At 37.5% G+C, this 23,891-nt stretch overlaps 1 protein-coding gene across 1 annotated transcript in view; it reads left to right on the top strand.

The window, feature by feature from the left end:
- osbpl10 (oxysterol binding protein like 10) overlaps positions 1-23,891 on the top strand; it is an 85,229-nt gene that overhangs the window by 34,010 nt on the left and 27,328 nt on the right. Inside the window, exons 5-7 of the mRNA XM_014474545.2 lie at positions 2,406-2,603; positions 13,521-13,755; positions 22,448-22,578. Coding sequence (XP_014330031.1) covers positions 2,406-2,603; positions 13,521-13,755; positions 22,448-22,578 — 564 coding nt within the window. The remainder of the gene's footprint in view (positions 1-2,405; positions 2,604-13,520; positions 13,756-22,447; positions 22,579-23,891) is intronic.

Genomic DNA, 23,891 nt, shown 5'->3' with positions numbered 1-23,891 from the left:
AGACCTGCTCTTTGGTGCTGAGCATTTTATCCCTCTGGACCAAACTTAAAACTGACACAAAGCAGTCAGGCAAATGTCGTTCCCGTGGCAACTGCTTAACCCAGACTCCTCTGTTTATTTGCCAGAAAGCGAAGGATGATTTGTCCCTCCAGTGAGCATGAATCCACTGCTCTAGAGTCCAGCAGTGGTGGGTTTTCAACTCTTTGCCGTCCCCTCGGTGATGAGAGGTTTGGATGCAGCTACTTGACTTAGAAACTATTAAATAAAGCTCCCTATGCGCTGTTCCTCTGCTAATTTGAAGGTTGCCTAATTTTGGAGAGCTGCAGATGTTGAAAGCTGGCTTGTTCTGCATCCACTCTGCTACCTGGCATACTTTGCTATAAGCCACTCAAAGGTGGACATTTTGAATCAGACTTATCGCACGGCTGACCTATCTTATCATGGTTCCACACTGGATTTAACTGAAGTACTCAGCGACCCATTCTTGAATAAGTTTTTGTCGAAGCATGCCTGGATTTTATACACATATGGTGATGGGAGTGATCCAAACATCTGAATTAAATTATTCTGAGGGGTGAGTGAATACTTCTGGCAACATGGTGTGTAAACAAGTTGACTTTTTTCTTACAGGCTTGTAAGTTTTACAGCTCTTTTCAATCTTTATATGATTAAAATAATTCCTGTCCGGCTGTAATAAAAGCTGACGCTATTTTAAATGTTTCTTTACTCGTTACCAGAAATGCCCATAAATATGGAGGACACTGTTTGTACTGACCATGTGTTCTTGTTTGATCTGCCGGTTTTTCTTAAGAGCAAGCAGCTCCTCTTCAAAACAAAGGCTTGTTGTTTTCCCTCCCAGTCAGGGTGCTCTGGGGGGGAGTTGTTAATTTGATCAGTGGTGTTTTTCACCGCTGCAGTGACCAGACCCCCTGTGCTCCTCTGAGGGATAAATCTATGGTGCCTTGTTCTCGGTGTGCTGCTTTAAACTAATGGACAGTAAAGAAAGAGCAGACAAGATAGCGATCTGACTTTTGCTGCCTGTGTGAGCACAGAGGTCAGCCAACTGAGGATTCAAGAGGGGAAGAGGCTGAGGCGTCAGCATGAAGGATGTGATGTGACTTTACTGCAGAGAGAGACGAAAAAAAGCCAGACTACGCGTTTGCATAGCGCCTCGTTGTAAATAATTACAAAAAATAGATCAGTAAGGACAATAAATACTGGATTTCTATGTTGAAACAAAGAGTATGTGATACAAACTCAGTTTTGCTGTTCTGTTCTGGTGGTTTTCCTTGTCTCTTCCTGTTTAAAGGGAAGTTTTCCCATCGACTGTCACCTGACACTTTGAGCATGATGAGGACACAAGGACTGAATGTAAATGAGATGCAGCACAGTTTGCTGGCTTCCTCACGCAGAATTTATTTATTTTTTTTACAAATTGTCCTTATTGTTTGTGTCTTAATGTATTTTGCACATTTTCGTACTTCCATTTGGGTCTCTGCTGCTTCTAAAAACAAGTCACTGTGATTTTAGTGTCTGGAAAATGATCCGATTCAAAATCCTCCTGAATGTAATGTCACAACTCAGCAGGCTCTGACTCTCAACTAGCAACTCCTGCGACATCCAGCCTGTTACCTCGCAACACCAGCAGAGCAGAGCTCATCACCTAGCAACCCAAGAGGAGCTCCAGCACATTTGGTCAGCTGGTCTTACTGCTGTATGCGCCTTACAGTGTTGTTGACTTACCATTCATATACCACTTGCTACATTCTTGTTGGTTGTGCAGGAGGCTCTACTTATGCTTTCCAAAGAAGTACAGTTATATAATCATGCATCTGTTTCCCTCGGTCTTGGTGTTGACTTGGTCTCAATACACTCTGGTCTTGGTCTTGTCTCGGTCTCGGGTTAGGTGGTCTTGACTACAACACTTAAGACTGTACAGTTAGTCTACGTGTAGGGACCATTGCTATTGATTCATTTAATGAAAAGTTGTGCTTTTTCACAGGCTTCAGTCTGACTGATCATATGGAAAATCCCCTCACAACATCCCATCATCCATGTTTCCCCTCTGCCATAGCAAAGGGAATTAAGATGATTGTTACCAAATCAAACTTTTCACATGAACGAGCTTTGGCCATACTTTTTACTTATTTGAAAAAAAAAGTTCGTGTTTTTAATCCCCAAAATATTAATTACTAAGTGAAAAGTTTGTCCAAGTAGAAATATGAGTAGAGATGCTTTTCCATGTTTTTTTTTTTGTTGTATGTTGAAAAACTTTAGGCTTCCAGGACAAACTGGACCTGAAGCAAACTTTAAATTTATTCAAAACTTCCTGGCACATAAATTCCTACATGACTCACACTCTCCTTTCCTGTGTCGTCTCCCGCCTCCTCTTCCTCCTCCCCCAGGGCTCCTCATCATCTGGTCGGACACGTAGCTTCTCCCTCCTCCCACACCTAACTCCATCTTCATCCCCGAGCTCACAGAGGCACCAGGGCCACTCGGCCGCGCCCAGCAACATCGTCACCATCACCCACCACAAGTCCCCAGCTGCAGCTCGCCGGTCCAGGAGTCAGTATCCAGGACAGCTGCTGGAGGTCAAGGAGGTGGGTGACGACGGCAAAGCACATTCAAAAGTTTTATTTTAAAAGAACGGGTAAAGATGGCTGAAAATAAAAAATCTGGTGGATGAAGAGCCACAAGTCAGCAGATTTCCAGGTCCTTTTTGTGATGTAACTAATATTTCTTCCAAGGTGTACTAATTTAAAAGCTGTCTCATAGCATGATTACATAGGGAGTTTAAGATTTTAAAGATTCTACATGGAAATAAATTTCACAATAATTACATGAATAATGTGGCCACCTCTCTAAAACAGAGCTATGGATGTGTGTGTGCGTGCATGTGTGCATGTGGGCGTGACATCAGGTCTTATCTCAGAGAATCAGAGAAGTAACTTCTACTGTCGGTCTATTTTGAAATGTTAAAAGAACATTAGTAAACAGTTTGAAGCCCATTATTCTACAGCGAGGGATCATTTATAAATTTATTTAATGTCGCCGCATCTCTTCCTGGAAGTGGATTTTCCAGCAAGTACTCCTTGAGGTCCAGAAATCTCAAAATCAATCTTAAAATTTGGGCTGTAAAAACAAGGGGTTGACATTCAACCACAATTTGCCTAATTAGTCACAAAACAAAACTTCAAGTTCAAATTAATGTTGCTAATGCAGGCAATAATGATCATTGGACCTACTTAGTTTTTGCCTTTAGTATTTTTTACATAGAGCTTCTTTATTATTGCTTTAGATGGTGGAAAATTAGACTTTTTGTTTTTGTTCACTTGATTTTGCTATGCATTGTTCCGCTTGTAGAAAACGATAGAACATGTCTGTATTTTTCTGTAAGAAACTATGAGATTATACTGTTAAATTTAATTGATTACTTTCATAAATGTCTGTTTACCTCGTCCCTCCTTTTCATTTTTGTCGTCCTCTCGTGCTGAGAAAGTCTGACGTGCGAGAAGACGATGAGAACAGAACGAATTAGGATGTGTTCTTTAGGAAGTGAGATAAGAGGACAGAAGTGAAGCCACGTTGTTATTAGAGAGCAGACTCCCTCTACCCTGGTGTGAATGGTATTTCCTGCTTCGTTCAGAGTTTTGGCAGCTGGTCCTTTCCTCCATGTGATCAGATAACACCTGGTGATGCTTTGATTTTATATTAGACTATTAGGGTCTTGGAACAGTGCAGACTTGTAGTTAAAGTTATTTTTTCTCGGATCTTTGAAAATACTTTTTAGGTAAATTCATTAGCGTTTTATAGTTCCCTGATAACCCTGACAAAGACACCAGTCATATATAAAAAAGTCAAATGAATATGAATAATAGAAAGAGCTGCTGGGTTGTTTTTTTTTGGGGGGGGTTTCAGTGGAAATGATCAGTGACGTCAGTATTATTTCAAAAAGTTTAATTAAAACATTTCTGTTTTATGATTTCAACCATTTAAAGACCTTAGAAATACAAAAAGTGCCAAAATGGCTGGAAGAATTTCTTCAAAGTCATGTAGCTATGCCCCTCCCTCGCCTGTTGCTTCCACTGCCGATCAGCTGGCTGAAAGAAGACTACTGTGTTCCTATAATCACAGTACCAGACAGAGCCTTTACATGCATCTTGTTTAATATTGTAGCGCTGTTTTATTTTAGTGGTCATGACTCAAAAAGTTTTTAGTATCTTTCTGCTTTGATAGAAGATTATGTTTTTCGCCCTTTAAGGTGATGCTTATCTTAAAACTATGAGCTAGAGGCTTATAGTTATGTTAATGAAATCAATTGGATCATGGTTCACATATAACACTGTGATGCAATGAAAACAAGGTATTTTTTCACTTACTGAGAGAATCTCATTATTTACTAAGCTGAGGTAACAATGATGATTTCCCCAGATTATCCTTGAATGCATGAAATATTCAGTCTTTTTTCATTTTATTGTCTTTTGCACCATTTTAGAGGATAAATGCAAACATTTGCAAGCCTCTTAGAAGTTGGAGTTTGTCATTAGGCTGAACAAAGTTGGAACTTTGAATCCTCATCAATTTTCTCTCCGTCCGTCGTCGGACTTGTCGGTTCCGGCTGCTGATGAATCTTTGGTGGCGCTGACGAGTCGTTCTTCCTTTTCTGCTTATCTTCTGGGAGAAGATTGTTTCTCTCTCTCACTTCTTAATGAGCTGTCTTGAGTCAGTCTAAGGTGATTAATTGCGATACGTTGCTTGGTTTTATGAAGTGAAAATGATGACACATTCGTAAATAAACCAAAAAACAGGGTTTTTTTTCTTCTTTTTTTGCTTTCAGTCTACTGTTTGGAGACACAGTGTGCTTTTTGGATTATCACCAGGCTGTTGAATAATAGTGATAAGATGACTGAGCAGTCAGGAAGGAGGGGAAAACGTGGACAACAGGCTTTTTAATGTGACTTACTTGTGGAGATGTATTGAACCTGAATGGAAAGCGTCAAATTTCCACAAGATATTTTTTGACATCTTGTGTTTGTGGAGCTTTATAACATAAACTTACCATGTAGTTGTGCATAATATCTGTGAGGTTCTTCAAACTGCAGAGATCATTTGACCTGAAAGATGTTGCTTATGCATGGTTAGGAATATTTTTATTGTTTTAAAAAAGGTCAATGCTGTGACTCTTGGTGTTTAAGTTGAGCTGATCAAGCCTTTACCATTCCTGTAAGAACGGTGTCATATCTCTTGTCCTAATATTTAAACAATGAGACTTCCTTGTGATCTTTTAAAGTGGTCCTCGTCAATAATACTCCAGCCTTTCTATAATTTTCTTTGTTCTGAGGATTTGTTTCTATTGTTTTTCTTTTTGTCTACCTCAATTATGAATAATTCAGTCATAAAAACACTGCTATCTGAATAGATTAACAGTGCTGCCTACAGTCCACAAACAGCCGAGTTTTAAAAAGCCTCTTTAGTCTCTTTCTGGCTCCCAGTCTGTCACAAAGATGTATTTCTGTGCCAAACACAAACAAACATTGCACATTTTAGCTACAGCAAGATGATTCTCAAGGAGCTATCAGGCATTTAGAGAACTTGTACCCTTTGTACTAACATGACTTTTGGGTTTAATTGGTGGAAACTTTTTTTTTTTTTAAGGCCAACACTTCTGCTTTGGTTCTCTGTTTTTCTACTTTCCAAATTTCCTTAAGGAAACACTGCACTATATAATGTCATGGTGAGGTACAAATGATGTAAAACTAATGAGCAAAAACTTAATTACTTTGTATTTTTTTCATGATTTACAAGAGTAATGCTACCTTGGCTTGTCTAAAAAAAAAGAGCCATGAAGTTGTTTTGTTTTACCAAGACGGAATAAACGAGATTTATTTTTATTTTTTCCCTTACGACTGGGGGAACTGCTGACGTTGTCCTTCCCAGGCACAAGTCAGTTTCTTGTAACAGGATCTGATAGAGGTTTCTTACTGCTAAAGGAGAGTTTTTCCTCTCCACTGTCGCCACATGCATGCTCCGTTGGTGTAAAGTCAGCAACACAATCCATACGATTGTTTACTGTCGCTACATTCTCATCCAGGAGGAATGAATGCTGGAAGTCAATGACTCGATGCAATCTGCTGAGTTTCTTTAGATAGAAAACCTCTCAAACTAATTTGAATAATGAACTGCACTGTCTGATAAAAAAATTTAATGCAAATATGATTGGATTGAAATAATGTTTTGTGTGAGATGCCTTGAGATGATATGATGGGAATTGGCACTATAAATAAACTAAATTGAGCTGAAAAGGGAAAAGAGGAGCTTCAGGTGTAAAAAGTTAAAGTTTTTCATCACTGCTATCTTGATATCTGGGTGTTTTTGCATGGTGCAAGCAAAGTTTTTAACCTGACACAGTCAAAAACTCTTATCTACGCATATCAGACCAATCGCTTCTTTTGGTTTCATGCAGGAACAAAGTTTCTTTGTTTGATCTGAGCAGAATCAGGCATTATTCTAGAGGAAAAGAGACAACTGTGTAGGATCTGTACACCTTCACTGTTGCCTTTTTATTGAAGAACAACACAACTAGATAAAGTCTTTTAAAGAATCGTTTATTTCAAGCAAATTGACATTTTTTCCCACTTTTTCTGGCTGAGTGGAAATTATTAATCTTCTGCAGCTCCAACTTGTTCTGCTTAAAATATTTCGCCTAAACGATTCACTAAATGACAGAAAGGCAGCAACTAGTGATCAACATGAGTGAAGAACACGTCCAAGTCAAGAGCGGACAGTTTTAATAAACGGCATGCAGAACGTGTAATCGCTAAGTAAAACAAGCTCTACTTTGGTTGCTGGGCTCCTCCGAAGACAGACGAAACGTGGCTCTGTGTGATTTATGTTCTCTCTGTTTTGGTTCAGAAGAACTGGGTCGCCGCTCACTGTGACCTGATTCAACTCCCCCGTCATTTAACTTCCTCTCTCCCTACCTCCTACTCCTCGTCATTCGATTTTTTTCTCTTCCTCTGTTCTTACAAGGCCAATAAACTTTCCTGACAAGTTTAACAGAATCAGTGGAGCCTTTATGCATTGATATACGAAGAGCTATACTTAGTGGAGACCAGAAAGCTGCGCTTTGCTGATCATGCAGTGGATTTGTGGTCTTATCAGCTGCATCACAAATGTATTTTGTGGCTGATAATATCTTGAAACAACACGTTGCTGTTGAATGTTTGTGTTTATTGCAGCTGCAAATCAAAACTGTTGAGGCAATTGTCAGACCTTGCATAAATATTTGTTCAGGCTGGTTTGGTTACAACTCTATAACTTTAAGCATTCAGAACTGACTTTACATGCATTCAGAATAGTTAAATCTATTATCAGCTCTCTATGCAAACAAATGATGTAGCCCTATTCAGGGGACTATCAGACCTGCTGATTTTGTTGTAATAATACAATAAATACAATACCATGTTTTGTTATAAAAATCCTGTATTTTTTTAAGGGGGGTGATATTATTATTGTTGAAATTATTGTTTTAATTTATAAATTTTACTTAAGTTTCACAACAAAAAATGAGCAGAAGAAATGAACGGTAGACTTTAACCAAAGCTCTCCACACCAAAGCAATGCAGAAATGACTTGGTTTGATGACAAAAAAGAAGCTTAAAAACCCACTTTGTTGGTTTTAAACAGCATTGTAGGGAGTTGTTTCTACAGTTGGCAAGCCTGGTGGTAATATAATAATCTAGTATGGCAAGTCAACTGGTCATGTAATCATACTCTTTGGAAACCTGATTGTTTAAAACTACCCTTAAATAAATCACCAGGTGGCCCCAGATGCTGAATAGGTATATTTTCAGACTTATTTAAGGATAATTAATATTATTATAATTTAGTAATGTTAAGGAGGTGACTTGTGCAAGTTTGCCATTGTATTTATTCAGAATTTTCACAAATAAAACTAAACAATAACCCACTATTGCTTATTTTCGTAATATAACGTTCAATTTAATATATTAAACTACATAATTTTTCCGCTTTGTAAGTAAGAGGATCACACTTGGCAGCATTCTAAATCAGGATTTAAATAAGAATTAAATTCAAGAATCTTATAAATGATGAATAATTTTTTTTTCTACATCATTCAGGGATAAAATGCTCCTAATTAATATTTAATAAATATATGTATAACTTTGTAATATAATCACAGGTCATAATAAAGGTTTGAGTATTAGACGGGCAGGAAATCATAAGATCTTGAATCTCCCAACTGCTCCTTTTCAAACAAAATTATGTAAGATTGCATCTCAATGGGCAAAATTTTATTTTTTCCTGCTTTTACTTTTTATCTGTTCAAAATAAATAAATAAAGTACCTCAGGGTGCAGGTCCAGTTAGGGTTTAAAATTTTAAACTTGACAATCAATGTGGTGCTAAAACCTCTGGAAGAAGCATTGCCGTAACAACGCATCAGGGCGGCCTGGTGTTGAGTGTTGAGGGCTCCGTCATGCTGTCACCTTCCATCCGTCTGTCTCCGTGCTCGATGTGAGATGCTGGGAGTCAGATCACACGACCGTCTCTCCTCAGCTTGACATGAAGTCGTGCAATACTTCAACCCTCGCTCCACCGCAGCAAAGACAGATGACTGGGTCTCTTCTATTTCTGGAAACATCAGCAGCCTTGTTGGCTCCAGAGAGCGCTGCGTTAGTGAAAAGTGTTTAGAAAAGCAGCGGGTTCTGCCTTAGGTGTGAGCTTGTTCAGTCTGAGCAAGTCACAATCTCAGTCTTTGGTCTGGACATTAAAACAGTGAATATTGTAGCCCTCATAGACCCACTCCACATTTCTAACCAATCTGACATTTCTCTCTTAAGAAAAATTCAAAATTAATCTGTTGAATGACTTTTCTTGCATCAGTGGGAGAGAACACAGTTCATTCATGCCGTTAAAGGCGACTTATTATGCTTCCTTGAACAGAAAGGTCTATGAAATATGCAAAACATGTTTGTTACATTTTTTTTTAACAAAATCATTCTTATATGTGCAGTAATACAACCGTACATCTTCGAAAAGCAGAAATGGAGCCTTTTGCACAACAAACAAGAATGCAGGAAGTGGTTTCTGGATGGTAAGTCAACAGAAAAAACTAGTCTTTTCCAGTAGCCGTTGTGCAGCACACATAGGTAAAACCAGCTGGTCAAACGTCCTGAAACTCAGCTTGGGTTGCTAGGTGACGGGCTGGGCTTTGTGTAGGTTGCTATTTCTGACAATACATTCTGATGGTTTTTGAAACGGGTCATTTTCCAGAAACCAAACAATATTAACTCACAGCCAAAAAACGACTGGGTCTTTTTTTTTTTTAAGTACTAGTTGAGACATAAATGGAAGTACACTAACAGGAAATTGGGAATTTTACATAATATGTTCCTTATAATGTTATTTTCTTAGTCCTCAAGAACAGAGAAATATTTTTTTTCACAGGGTTGCAGAAATGAATGACAACATTCTTGCAGATAATCAGCTCTCCTGTTCTCCATTTAGATTCTGCATTATGTTTTCCTTCAATCTTTCTGAAACCTTAATTATTTTGTTCTGTATTTGCTGCCCCGACGTGTTCCTTTTTATGTATTTTATTTAACACTTCATCTGCTCCTAAATTTGCTTATTGTCTTTTTGCACTCGGATCCTTATCCTTGTTTAAAATCGCCTGCATCTCCAATTTATTTTCCCTCCCTCTTCAAATCTTTTATGTGCATACTATATTTTTGTCTCCCTAGGCTCAAAGCTTAGTAATAATAATAATCAGTTTTTCCCTGCTATGTGTAAAACTGTCACGTTTTGCTTGCATCAAGAAAAGTTACTTCATTTTACTGAGCACTATAAAACCCAGTGAGCTGTGTTATATCAGACTGAGGTTTGTTTTCCCCTGCAATTCTTATTGTTGCATAGCAACAAATTTGTTCTCCAACTTGCATTGCCACACACTAATGACCCTTTCAGTGAGTAATGGACCTTAAGGCAGGTTCTGATTTACTGCATTATTAGTGTCACATAGATTCAATTACACTTTTTAACGTTTTTTTTGTTTGTTTGTTTGTTGTTGCATCGCTTTTTCCGCTCCATTTTTGCCTCTCTTAAAAACCTTCAGTATTTTTATTCTAGAGTACATCTTCCTGTAATAAAGCACTCCTCTATTGGGTGAGTAATTATTTTTCCAAAGGGACCACAAGAGAATTTTTTCTGATGTTAGGAGATGTATAATGAGATCGGAGCGTTTGCTTTGTTTAATCAACTTAATGCGAAATGGCAGCATCACTGCACTTTGATAACCAACAACAGGCTCTTTCAAGATTTTGGTTGTTTACTGACAATTTAAGAAAAGAGGATCTTCTAATATTTTCTGAAAATGTAAATGTTTGGATAATCTCTGCCTGAAAACATTGAAATCTGATGTTAGTAAATGAGGTAGTGTTGAAAAAAAGAAAGTATTCGCACACATGTACTTTAAGTTAACGAAAAGCTTTCTTTTTCTCTGGGACTTGAACAGCTGTGTGATCTGATGCAGGATCATACGCGTTCCTGAGGTTTGTGTGGGGAAACAAGTGTTTGAAGCCATACAATATTAATGAACAGAACATTTCCGAACTGATAAACAACCTAGATTTATTATCCCTGAGAGAAGCTGATTACCTGTGAGCGAGAAGCAGTGTTGTCTCCTTCCCTTTGAGATGCATTTCGACTCGGATAAGTGAGTCAGACTGGAATAATTCTCCCTGGGAGAAATCTCTGCTTCTGGAGAAAGTTTTCTGTTCAGAAAAGTTTTGTTTGGTTCTTTTTTTAGCGCCGTCGTCTCACAGCCGTTTCTTTATGGGGAAGACTTATTGCCTGCAGCTAAGATGGAGACGATGTCACTGCCTACACAATACTAACACTATGGATGTGTTGGATGTTGAAAGAAGAAACTGTGACATTTATTTATGTCTTTATTGTATGTGCTTAGGTTTTCTATTTTTAGGTCTCTTTCAGTATCTAGTAGTTTTTTTTTTTACATTTAACCTTCCTCTCTGAACAACATGACAACCTAAACCGGTATTTTTTATGTCTTTAATTATTCATCGTTCACAGATTCTTTTTTATGACGCAACTATCTCAATTCAGCGTTCTTCCGTCAATCTTTAGTAATGAGATGAAGCAGCAAATGCCTTATCTACAGGGAAGGCAACCAGACTTGTTAAATTTCGCCCAAAGCCAATGAGCCGACTGTCTCTGAGTAATATGACCTCTGTTCATTGTTTTTAAGCCTTTGCCTGCAGTTTTTTAGATGAGAGGAAATATTTTTTTAGTTTTCTGGTGTGTTTCTAGTGGCCTTTATTCATTAGTGGCTGAACAGGAAGAAGGGCAGAGAGAGAAAGGTTAGTCCAGAGGTCGCGCTAAACTTCTTTTGCTGTGCATCATTTTGACTAACAATGTCAAAACAAATCCTGTTTTGTTCTATTTTTACCCATTTAATTGAAATTCATTTTTATTCTGTTTCGTTTTCAACAAACTGAACAGATAATCCACATTGTGTCTACATCTGAATACATTTAACTTTTTCACTGGAGTGATGAAATTATGTGCTTTGTGTCTTTGGATCAACGATTTACTTATTCCTTTTTGACAACTAGTAAGATTACTTTAAAGTCTTCCATTCTAGATTAATTGATCATATAAGAAATAAAAATTTAAAAATGTCAAGAAGGTAAGGTAATTTTATTTATATAGCATATTTTCAGCAACAAGCAGTTCAAAGTGTTTACGTGAATTAAAAGGAAATACAAACAAAACAATAAACCAAACGAAAGAGCAAAAAGAAAAAGACAAAAATTATAAAACTACATATTGGTTCCCCATATTTAATAAGAATTAAAGTATTTTTCCAATTTTATGTTTTTTTTTAAATCTAATTGCTGTGTCCCTTAGATTTTAAAAATTTACTGCAAACGTTGAACACCACTGCCCTTAAAAGTCATTGGGAGACCCACAGCAGGCTCTTGCAGCTGCCAGTTTGGAAGTGCATGCTTCAGTAATCAGAAAGAAACTGAACTGTACAAATCAAACATTCATAACATTCATGTGGAAGCAGGAAATATTTTGAAACTGCACACCAGCTGTTAAAAATCAAACAAAAGACGGCCCCAGAGAGCAGATTCAGTAATATTTCGCAAGTTTCTCAGAGATGATGTCGCGTTGCTCAATTCTATATGAAAGAACAGAAAAATGTTTGAGACTGTGTACATTGATTGTGACTTGCAGCTGTGAGACTCCAGGAGTGAGTCTGATGAACAAAGCTAACACACGTACCCACCAGAGGACAACACAGGGACCGTTACTGTGAGAAAAAGCTTGAGGGAGACAATCAACCAGTCAAAGATGAGACCACCCCCTTGCTGTTCCATTATAGCGCCAACTGATGTGACAACAAAAGATAATTTTGTCTAAAACATCATAGTCAAACTGATGTGAAGCATTTTTGTATTTATTGTATGTTTAAAGAAAATCGGATGAACAGTAGCAGGGGGTAAAAAGACAGAGCAGCTCCCAGCTTTACTGGTGAGGCTATGACCCACTCTGTCCCGAGTGAAGAAAAATTTCCATTTAGATTGGAATTCATTATCGGCTTTAACATTAGCCCTCCAAACCAAATGAAGAAAAAAAAAATATTCTTTTGTATTTTAACATTCAAACTGCTTTTATTCGCAGGATTTGATGACTCATCTAATCACAACGAAACTCCAGACCAACTACTGATTACATCTACAATTCATGAGTCAGCAGTGAAAACATGCATTAAAGCCGAAACAAATTTTGTTTTGTTTCTTGTCGTCAGCAAACGCCTTCAATAATCAAAACGTGACCCCTAAGGACCACAACTGAAGGAATAAATATTCACAAAGCGAGCCAAACACAATTGGTTTTATCATTCAGGAAAAGCTGTGCACAGTGAAATCTTGGAGATTGTTTTGAAATAAACTGCTTGGTTGATGTGAGTCATTGTGGCTGTTGCAAAGACGAGCTATAAAGCAACATTAATGGTTACCAATTTCAGGAAGGTAATAAAAGTGGAAAGGTTCACTGAAAGAGGAACAGCTGAGCTCTGAAAAGATGGGATGTTTGAGGTCAAAGGTTATCTGATCAGGCAACAGATTGGACATTTAAACTCTGCCGTAAATTCAAACATCAGGAATTTAGGTGTTTTTGAACAATCTATCTTTTGATGGGCACTAACAGCTTGCATGAATATATTTATCATTGAAAAATAAGGAACATGAAATGGATATTTCCAGTTATTCACTTCTACATGCAGTGGCTTTACTTGCTCCAAACTGTGCTGTAAGACTTTTAACTGGAACAAATAAAATGGTTCAATATGCCGTGCCAAAGAGCCAACAATAAATTATATTACATAGACAAGATGGTTACAAGAGACAAGAAAATGTAGCAACGACGATTGTAAATAAATTGTAAATATTCTATGTTCTATTTCAGGTGATGTCCCAAGCGGAGGGCCAACAGAAGAACCTTGTCCACTCCATTGACTCTCTGCCCACCAAAGGCCCGCTGTCCTGTTTGGACCAGGACCTGCTGCTGCTCAAAGCCACGTCGGCTGCCACGCTCAGCTGCCTGGGAGAGTGCCTGAACATCCTGCAGCAGACTCAGAGCCACAGCAGCCAAGCGCCGCCTCAGTCCCACGCCTCCCAGCGTAACCGGGGAACCCCCTCTGGTGAGTCCGCCACGGGACCCATTCCGGTACTGTTACTGGAGCCCCCCACGGCTTCGGCCACCCCATCCCCCTTATCGTTTCAGTCTTCACCACCTGAGCCCAGCTACTGCGGCAAAGCCAAGTTGGGGCAGCTAGACTGTGGCTCGTGTCCATGCCTGATGGGTACGCTGAACTTAAACATCTGCAGTAAATGCTGTTGAATGTCGCACCCTTTGTGTTTGAATATGTTCACTTTGTACCATTTCTGTTTGTCATGATTTGTCTGTGTTTGTCTTGTTTTGTTGGTTTTTGTTTCGTCAGTGTCATCAGTCCCATTGAAATGCCAAAAATTCTTCAAGTGGTACCAAGTTCAAGCATGAAAGTGGAGTGTGTATGAAAGGGTTGTTCACAGAACCCCTTTAAGCATGTCAACCTGCATGTCAGGAGAGAAAAATGGCCTTCTGTGAACGGGTATACTTGAAATAAAAATCTATGCACTTTTAAATCTCCTTAAAGGATTAAATCTTTGCCAAAACAATCCACTCTGGTGCCTCAAATGTCAGCCCTCCACCATGTCTAGCGCGCTCTGTGCCTGGTCTAATAAAGATGTTTTGAATCATCTGAAGCTTGAGGGTGGTTCTATTTGGCAATGATAAGTAAAACAAATATCTGGCAGGACTTCTATAAAATGGAGTATCCAGTTAATCAGCTGCTGTGGACTAATCCTGTTTTCCCCAAGAAAAGATGCACATTTATAATCCAGTTATGGTGATCAGGTTTCTGTAGAAAAAGACACATAAATGTTTTGGGGTTTTTTTTAGTAAAAAAAGATTTGATTACATGGTGATCAACTGAATTGCTTTGGAGTAACACTTAAGAAATTTGTTTGATGCTTCAGTTTCAAATTTCAGAGGAAATAGTTTTGCAGTTCACCTTCATAAACTGATTATTGGTTTTGATGCAATATCCATTTTGGGCTTTTATGTATTGAAGTTCTAATTCCAGTGTGAAACAATCAGACAACAAGCAACTCTGAGTTTTAAAAATAACAATTTGGTGCACAGATTGGAATTTATTGGTTGATGTACTTATTGTCTCCCCCCATGTTTGATTAGCAAACTACACCTTGACCACAGTCATTTTGTAGCCATCAAAATGTCCAATATCTCTGGATATTTCAACACTTTCTTGTGTTTAATTGGTGTTTTTAAACTGGTTAGTTTCCTGGTGCAGACAGAAGCTAAAAAATTGTTCAGAATAAGGTTTGAAAGTTGCCAATGTTGGCTTTAATGTTATCCGACCGTAAGCTCATAGATGAAAATTTATTTTTTGTCAATTTTGACTGGATTCTGGTTAAGAAAATGTTTTAAAATGTTTGAATGAAAAGTAATGGCAATATTTTGATGAAGCATTTACTGTTTTATCTTATCAAATATGTCAAAAACTGATATTTTCATAACTCGTATTAAGGATCAAATTGAATTGTTTTGAATCTAAGACGTTTATCCAACCAAAGTGTAAACGGTGAAGTTTCCGCAGCAGTTCTTTTTTTTGTACCTCCAAACCAGAAAGTTGTTCACCTTTGTCTCTGATCTTAAGAAGGTAATCTTGCATCTGTGTTTAGGAGGTGGGGAAGGTTCCCCCCCTGAATCTGCCCTTCCTTACTGTCTCCTGGTCTTCTTTTTGCGCCAGCCGTTGCCGTGCCCTGCAGGGGGTTATGTGGAGTTGGACCGCCGGGCCGCAAGTACAAACCTCTTTCTTCCTTCCGCTGCCTTGCTGATGAGTCCCGAGGGGGTCCGGCTGCTCCCCATTTTCGGCATGTACCCTCCACACCTCAGTGAAGAGTACCTTGTTAGGATCCTCAATTTTGAGAGTTATCGGTGGCGTGCTTCACCAGCATGGGCTGCATCCTGACTTCATGCAGCTGATGGCGGGAGTTGCAAGAGAGGCGAATGGTTCACGCAGGAAAGCATTCCCAAGCATGAGGTCGCACTGAGTTTGGCTGGCACGTTGGCTCCTCAGATCACCTGTTGCTCCTTCAACAAGCAAATCAACCCATTGGAGTCAAAGAGTAGAGAACTCAATTTGCAAACAATAAAAATAAACCTGCCAGTCAAAAAGCAGAGAGCAAATGTTAAGGTAATGCAGCGGAGGATCTTCGCTGGTCCCTCTAGCTCTTTCGGATCGCTCCGGTTTTCCTTCTGCCAATGCTGAAAAGAGCTTGATGCAACGCCCTCCCCCACTTCCACCAGCACACAGAGCAATTTCCTTTAAGGAAATGACAATCCATAAAGGAAATCTACTTTATTTGCAAACCTGTCCCTGTTGCAACCTGTCAAACTCAAAGAAGAATTTCTCTTAATAAAATTATTTCCTAGGAAAGTAACTTTGCAGTTACAGGATTACATACTGACCCGTAATCACTGGCCAGAAATGGAAGATAAAAACAATTGGAGAGATTTAGTGCATGACAATTTCATTGCATTGTTTGATTTGTTAGGCTTTTTGTCCACTTGCATGTCTCTATCCAACAATAACATTGGATAGCTCCTGCTCATCAATTAACTCTGGTGCTTCATGGTGACTTACAAATGTCCCAGTCAAGATGTTTTATCCCTGATTTCAATTAGACTGATTAAAAATCGGAAACTGACTACGTTCCAGCAACACTGCATGAAGCTCACAAGAATGAGACAAAACTTGAGCAAATTTAAGAGAAAACCAAGTTCAGCATGTTTTTGTTTTCACAAGTGAAGGTTTTATAAATCACAAACTGTGTTTCTAAAGAGAATTCCTGCCAGTGACTTGTTAATATATTGCAGGTTTTTAACACTTAGATGGCACTGTTGTTTCTGAGCAAACATTTAACAGGAGAGGAATCAATGCATATTCAAAAGGCACCTACAGGATTTATTGAAATGGTTGAAAAATCTGGAATTTAATTTTATATTTTGTATAATTTAGGTATGGAAAATATTTTTAAAAATTCTTTCAGAAAATCTTTTTTTAATATATATATGTATAATAAAACTCTCATAATGCTTAGTAAATTAGGGTCGTTTTAATTATATTTAAATGACTTCAGTTTTGATTTATCGTATCACAACTTGATTTTAATATTTTATATTGTCAGTATTTTGTTTTTTGACTTACAGATTGCACACTTCAGAAATAAATCCAAAAACGTCTGTCTCTACAATGTTTGCAGTCTAAACAACTCTAGGCAAATCTTTTCTCGGACCTGTGGTTCTTAAACTGGACCTAAATGCCAAACAAAACCCTGCTGCGTTCTGTTTCTTTATAAAATGGTACCAATGTTCACAAAACTCTTCTCAGAGCAGTGGTTTTCAACACTCTGCTGCATGTTTTTAGATGCTTTCCTGCTGCCACACACTTGACTTTAAAAACAAAAAAAGGTGATTGACGGCTTCTGCAGCACTCAAATGCATACAGAGGAGAAAATGCAATCATCTGAAGTAGATGGAGCAGAGTCACGTCTAAAACATGGAGGATGGTGGGACCAGGAATGAGAACCACAGTTTCAAAGGATCTGCATCTAGAATAGCAGACTTATTTACAAGTCCAAGAGTTATATATTTTGAATTAAAAAAGATTTGAGAAGAGTATCGGAAAATCAGAAACGTATTTCAGCTTCATTTGTTTTGATGATTTGGGAAGCCTATAGATAATGAGCTCCAATTACCATTTAACCATTTAGCTAAAGGCTAATATTTTATACTCAAAGATCCAGGATGTTCTATAAAACCTGAGTTTAGGAGAAGATTAAAAATGCGTATGATCCCTGATCATTCATGTTAAGTGAATGTAGCATAAAACTGTTGCTGAACATGTTGGCAAAACGCAAAAAGGCAGATGAACATCACTGACCCTTCAGGTCGAGACAAAGATGCTCTTGTCACTTTAATGCTGTCAGAATGTGTTAAATCTGATAAAGTAACCACTGGGGATGCATTTTGTGTTGTTACATTTGAGACCTACTACACATAAGCACGTAATGTTATACTGCCATATTATATTTAAGCTACTGTGTATTTTAAAGCTTGCACAGATGAAGAGAAGGGGAATAGCTGAATATACAGATCTAGAATAAGGAAGAGTTCACTGCACTGAACCCCATTAAAACCAAATATTGATTTCTGAACTCTTCCTGAGTTAAAACATTAGTATTGGTGTTTCTAAATTAATATTTCTTGTTTTCTTGGCATTTTTTGATGTCTGAAAGCTCTGCATCTTTTTCCTTATTTTGACCATTTCTCATTTTCTGCAAATATAAAATTTTTGCTTGTAATTTCAGAGACATGTTGTCAGTAGTTCATAGAATAAAAGAACAATGTTCATTTTACTCAAACATATATCTATAAAAAGTAAAATCAGAGAAACTGATCATTTTATGTGGTCTCTTAATGTTTTCCAGAGCTGTATATGTTTTTTTTTTACATTTGTATTAAGCAGATTTAATGTGGAAGACCTAACAAAGTATACATTTATTACTAAGTTTGATTGAATTATTCAACTAAAAGTAATTATTGCAATTAATTTCAATTCAGTTTATCATTGTGGCAGCTGACAACATTTCAAGGTGTGTTACTAGAAAATTGATGTTTTCTATTATCTTTGCGTTATTGGAAGACAATAGGCTGAAGTTAGCAAATTTGTTATATTTCAGCCTTGAGAACCTATAGTTTTGTTTAACTTAATTGTAAGCTTACTTTTTTCTGTGCATTGCTAATGTTTGTTAGGAAAAAAAATGGTTGTAGCTCAGCTGATGGCAATCAGTTGAGCAACAACAGAAAATTCACAATAAATACAAACGCTTGTGTCCAATTTGCTTCTAAAATAATATTTCATCCTAGAAGTATCTCAAAATTAATTTCACATTCATGCCCATAATTGTCAAATATAAACCTCTCACTAGACCTGTACCTAAAAGTCTGTCATAAAAGCTAATTTCAAACATCTTCTATTAACTATCGACGTCTTTAAAGCTCCAAATATCACAAATAACTTTTTTTTAAATAAAAAAGAATAAATATAAATGACACCTTGAACTCTTTAACTTTTCACTCTCCTTCCTGCACAGCTTTCTGTTAGCGCCTTACTTTGACCTGACAGCAGAATCATTATCAGGAGCTTCTTCACACTTTTCAGTTCAGCTGACAGACGCAGGCTGACCGGCGTGTCAACACCACTTGGTTTCCACTGGCGGATATCAGGAGAGGGAACCGCAGTTCACCATTCACACCATTTAAGTGAATGATGTGGACATGAGAAGGGCTTTTAAATAAAAGAAATCCTGTGATGTGGCAACAAAGCTTTAAAATGAGAAGTATTTAGATCACATTTAAGTCAAATGTGGATTGAAGTATCTTAAATGGATCATTGTGGATTTTGTTTCATGCAGAAGACACTAAATAATTGTTTTAACCAAGTCAAGTGAATTTAGATCAGAGTTTTAGGTTTGCGCTACAATAGCTAGATACGAATTATGCAGCAGTATGTCTGTAATCTAACCTTTGTCACTAAATTTACCCATTTTTTCACTCCAATACTAAAACTCCTGACTTTTCTCCTTGTTACACTAATATGTCACTGAACTCACTTAAACACAATCCTCATCCCAGAATCTAAGAACAACATTAACGATATCCGATCAGCCTGTCAGATTATCCAGCAAATCCAAACAAAATGCAACGAAACAAAACAAAATAAAATAATTACACAGATTACACCAACATGTTTCATAACTACGAATTAAAGTTTTAACATCTGCCTTTATGTTCACAAAAGAGTCAACTTTTAACCTCCAGTGATTTGAGTGTAAGGATTAATTTTTAAACCCATATTTCAGCATCCATAGGGAGAGTTCATTACATGCAATAAAAAAAAAAAAAACATCTTTAAAATTGAGACTTTTTGTTCATCTTTGTAGGTGGGGAATATAAAGTAAAATGGGGAATAATTTTTGGTGCAATTTTAGACCCTCTTGGCCGTATTCTTATTCTCCAGATCTCAGTCCAGTGGAGCTGAAAGCTCAGGATGCAGTAGGTGTGGGATGCTAAAATCTTTGAAAAGCGTTTATGAATAATTGAGGCCGTTTTGAAGCGAAAAACTGCTTCAAAATCCTAAAAAGAGCTATAAAACCTAGCTAGTGAAGTAGCTTGTAAGTTTGTAAACCAATAGGCCCTTATTTTAATCTTCTTAGTAAACAAATTTTTTCCATTTTGTTTACTTTAGTGCCAGATTTCTTACCCTTGTGTCCAAGGTTATTCCAACCACAAATGGGACAAATATATCAGGAGAATAAAAAGAATCATAATCTCTTGCATTTCCTTCAAAATTGGCTTTATTCTACCAAAAAATAAAGCAAATAGTGCATCAACAATACAGAGAGCTACTATATGGTGCCAGAACTGCTCTGCTGATGCTGAACCACAGAGAAAATGTCATTTAAATTGACCACATCGACAACATTGGGGAGTCCTTAAACAGAACAAACACACTTTTTGAGCATGTGCACCGTGTGTTTACAACACACAACAAGCACTTATTTCTGAAATTCAAGATGATTCAGACAGACGATGCTGCTGTGGTGCAGCCGACCCAAAGTAGATGAAAACCAGCATGTGTGTGACACATGAAGGTAGGAAAAATCATCTTGAAAAGATAGCAGTGTTAAAAAATAAATGTGCAACAAAACAGTAAATATCTTAAACACAAAAGGAAAATTATCTTTTGTGTTTTGCATAGCCTCATTGTTTCTGTTTTTCTTTTTTAACAGACTTCATGTTTGGGTTTACATTGTTGCTTTTTTTTAATAGTGTTTATAGCTTCTTTGTTTCCATGCCATGACATTTAAAAGGTCACCACATTTTTTAAAATTTGCTTCAGAGCGAATACACTCTGCTGCGCCTGCTGTGCTCTGCTGCTTCTAGAGACGTTCAATGAAGCCTTTTCCTTACTTGCAAGCTTTTCCAACATAATTACCAAACTGCTGCCTTTTCATCTCAGACTTTCGCTTCAGATTTTTCCAGAAGGATCCTGACATAATTCCCAACATAAAGGCATCATTTACTCTGAAATATTCTCACATTTTGTTCCAGCTCTAGTCACACGTTACCTCAAGAATGAATGACAAAGCCTTGCAAAATAACTTTTTTACATTTTATGTTGGAAACAATACTTCTGTATTTACAAAAAAATATCTGAAAAATGTGGTGTGCATTTATTTTTAATTCAACTGAGTCAATGCTACTTTGCTTTACTCATAAGAACTGAAAGTTTTGCTCATTCTTCACAAATCAGCTCAAACTCAGTCAGATTAGATGGAAAGCAGTTCCGATCAGCAACATTTTCAAGTCCTGCCCCAGATTCTCAATTTGTTTTGGATATGGACTTTGACTAGGCCATTGTAGCACATAAAAAGGCTCTTATGAATGCTGTGTTTACCTCCATACATCCTCTCTTCTTCTGATTATTCTCCTTGTCCGGAAACACATGCCAGACATGTAGGTTTGTAGGTGAGCCACCCTTGTTCCATTTTCAGACGATGTCATGAACAGAGCTCTGCAAGGATATTTTATAATTTCTTCTTCTTCTTTTGTGTTTATTTTTGACCTGTCTGCAGGGTGTCTTGCTCTTCATGATGCCAACTGTTTACAGATGTTTTTAATCTAACAAACCTCTGAACAGCTGAATTTACAGTGAAATTAAATTGCAAACAGTTGGACTCTGTTTAATAGTTACTTGACATCTAAAGGGAGTTTATTGGATTAGAATTTATTTGGCAATGTCAAAGTAATAGGAGCGAGATATACGTACGCATAAACCTGTTGCAATTAATTGGTTAATCATGTGATGAATTAAAATTAGCTCTATAATTTCCATTTGGATGAGCAGTTTTGTTTAGAGACATTATAATCCATTTTATTTCTAGTTTTGGTTGTGTGTGGTTTTATTTCTTTGTTACTTTTGTTGTGTTTTATATCTTCCAGTTCCAGTATTAAGTGTACAAATTAAAGTTTATTGATCTTTAATAAGGTGGCCTAGCATTACTATCCCGTTACCATTATGTTACTTTAAAATGGTCTCAAAATAACAATATTATCGTTTATTGCAATAATTACTGGGACAATTAGTCGTCCAGCAAAATGTGTTGTTGTGACAGGCCTACATTATGCATACTGCATTGTTTTAGATTATTCTTTGTAAACCAAATGAAAAATCATGTCCTTTCTCTCTTTGCTTCATCTTCATGCGTCAATTATCCATAAAGTTTTTGGTTTTGGTTGTAACGTGAAAGAGTTCAAAAGATGTACTTTTGCAAGGCACTGTTTCATTATTGCTGGACTGAAGTCAAATTGTAGACGTTCTGTCGAGTCATAGTAACAGGTATGACTCGACAGTCATAGTGGATATGCCACCAAGTCAGTCTAATATCAAAAATGAAACAATTTTGCATATAATTTCCTGGTGTCTGAGCTCCATCAGTCACCCCACACCTTTTAATCCCGAATGTCAGATGTAAATGGAAGATAGCGATATGCGTTTTCTCCGTTCTCTCTTATGATTCCTTCAGTGCAAAGCCAGCCGTGAATTTTTGTCCTGCTTTTGTGATTCAGTAGCTCAACAACAGGGTCTGATGCTGCTTTTCCGGGTTTTTCTTTCTTTCTTTATTTTTATTTTTTTGATACAGATGGTGTTCCTGTGTGGACTGTACCAAAGTCTCCCTCAGGCGAGCAGCTGAAGAACGGAGGTCTGACTCCTCTGCAATCAGCCGAGCGCTCCCCGGCCCTCAGGAAAAGGAGTCTGTCCCCTGGTGCTGAGGTGAGAGTCACGATGTTCCACTTTCACTTTCTCACCTCTGGATTTAGTCTGTCATCTTGGTGTGGCACGTCTTGTCTAAAACGGCTGCCATATTACCTTCTGTGAAAACAGTTGTTAAAGGAAATCAGTTTTCAGTCGGTTTTGAAATCTAAATTGGGGGAAAAAATCTAATGCAGGATTTTATGAATGTCGTTATTGTGCTATTTTGGCCTGTTAAAGTTTACTTGTGTAGTTGGAGATTTGAAACACAGCAGATCCGTTTCTGCATCAGAATCTAAAATTTGTGTTTATTGTTTATTAGGGTCAGGTCTTCCTCTGCACACTTCATCCATTATTCATCACATCTTATCCATCCATCCATCCATCCATCCATCCATCCATCCATCCATCCATCCATCCATCCATCCATCCATCCATCCATCCATCCATCGTCTAGATTTGATGCTTTAATCTTAAAATATGGATCAAAAATCAACTGGGAGCTCTTGTGAAGTTTTCTTATAGCACAAGTTAGGACGTATGTATCAAGTTCATCCCCAGTGATAAAACAGTGTGTGGTTGTTCCTTGAAGCTAAGCTATTGGTTAGCTTGAAATCTTTCAACTGGCTCCATACTGAATGTGCTTCATTGCATTGAGTGTAGGGTGTATTTATTTATCCAGACCAGCTAGAAATCATTGTTTATTTGCATTTTTATTTAATTGAACATTACATGCAAAAAAAGTTTGGATTTACTTACTTCCCAGACTAAAATGAGAAGCTATTATTATTATTTTTTGTTCTTCTGTTCCTGGCTGTTCAAAAACATAAAAGAAGACGGACTTTAACACATTATGCAAAAGTCACATTTTCAATGTTCTTATTTTCTGTTTCTAAAAACAGTCCAAGTTCTTAAAAAACCACCCAGCTGTTTTTTGGCAGTAAGTAAATGCTTTTTGGTGTCTGGAAAACGAGTTGCTTCAAAAACTTCCTGAATATTGAGTCACTGTCGACAGATGAAATGTGCTGTAACCTAGCAAAGCCAGCCAGACCCAGCCTCGTTACCTAGCAACCTAAGCAGAGGTCCATCATATTTGGACCAGCTGGCTTTACCTCTGTATTCGCTGTACAATGGCTGCTGGAAAAGAGAAGTGTTTTGTTGTTGATTTACCATTCAGATACCACTTGCTGCCTTCTTGTTGGCTGTGCATGAGGCTCCACTTCTACTTTTCAAAGATGTAATAATTGTTTATCTGTTTGGGTCCATTTTCATGTGCGAGTATAAACGCTGAACTGGGAGGGGCGTGACCAGCAGCAGTTTGTTTGGATTCTGAA

Source organism: Xiphophorus maculatus, chromosome 13 (genome assembly GCF_002775205.1).
Source record: "Xiphophorus maculatus strain JP 163 A chromosome 13, X_maculatus-5.0-male, whole genome shotgun sequence".
Classification (NCBI taxonomy): Eukaryota; Metazoa; Chordata; class Actinopteri; order Cyprinodontiformes; family Poeciliidae; genus Xiphophorus; species Xiphophorus maculatus.
The sequence above is the reverse complement of the archived record's forward strand: the minus strand, read 5'-3'. Positions and strand labels throughout refer to the sequence as shown.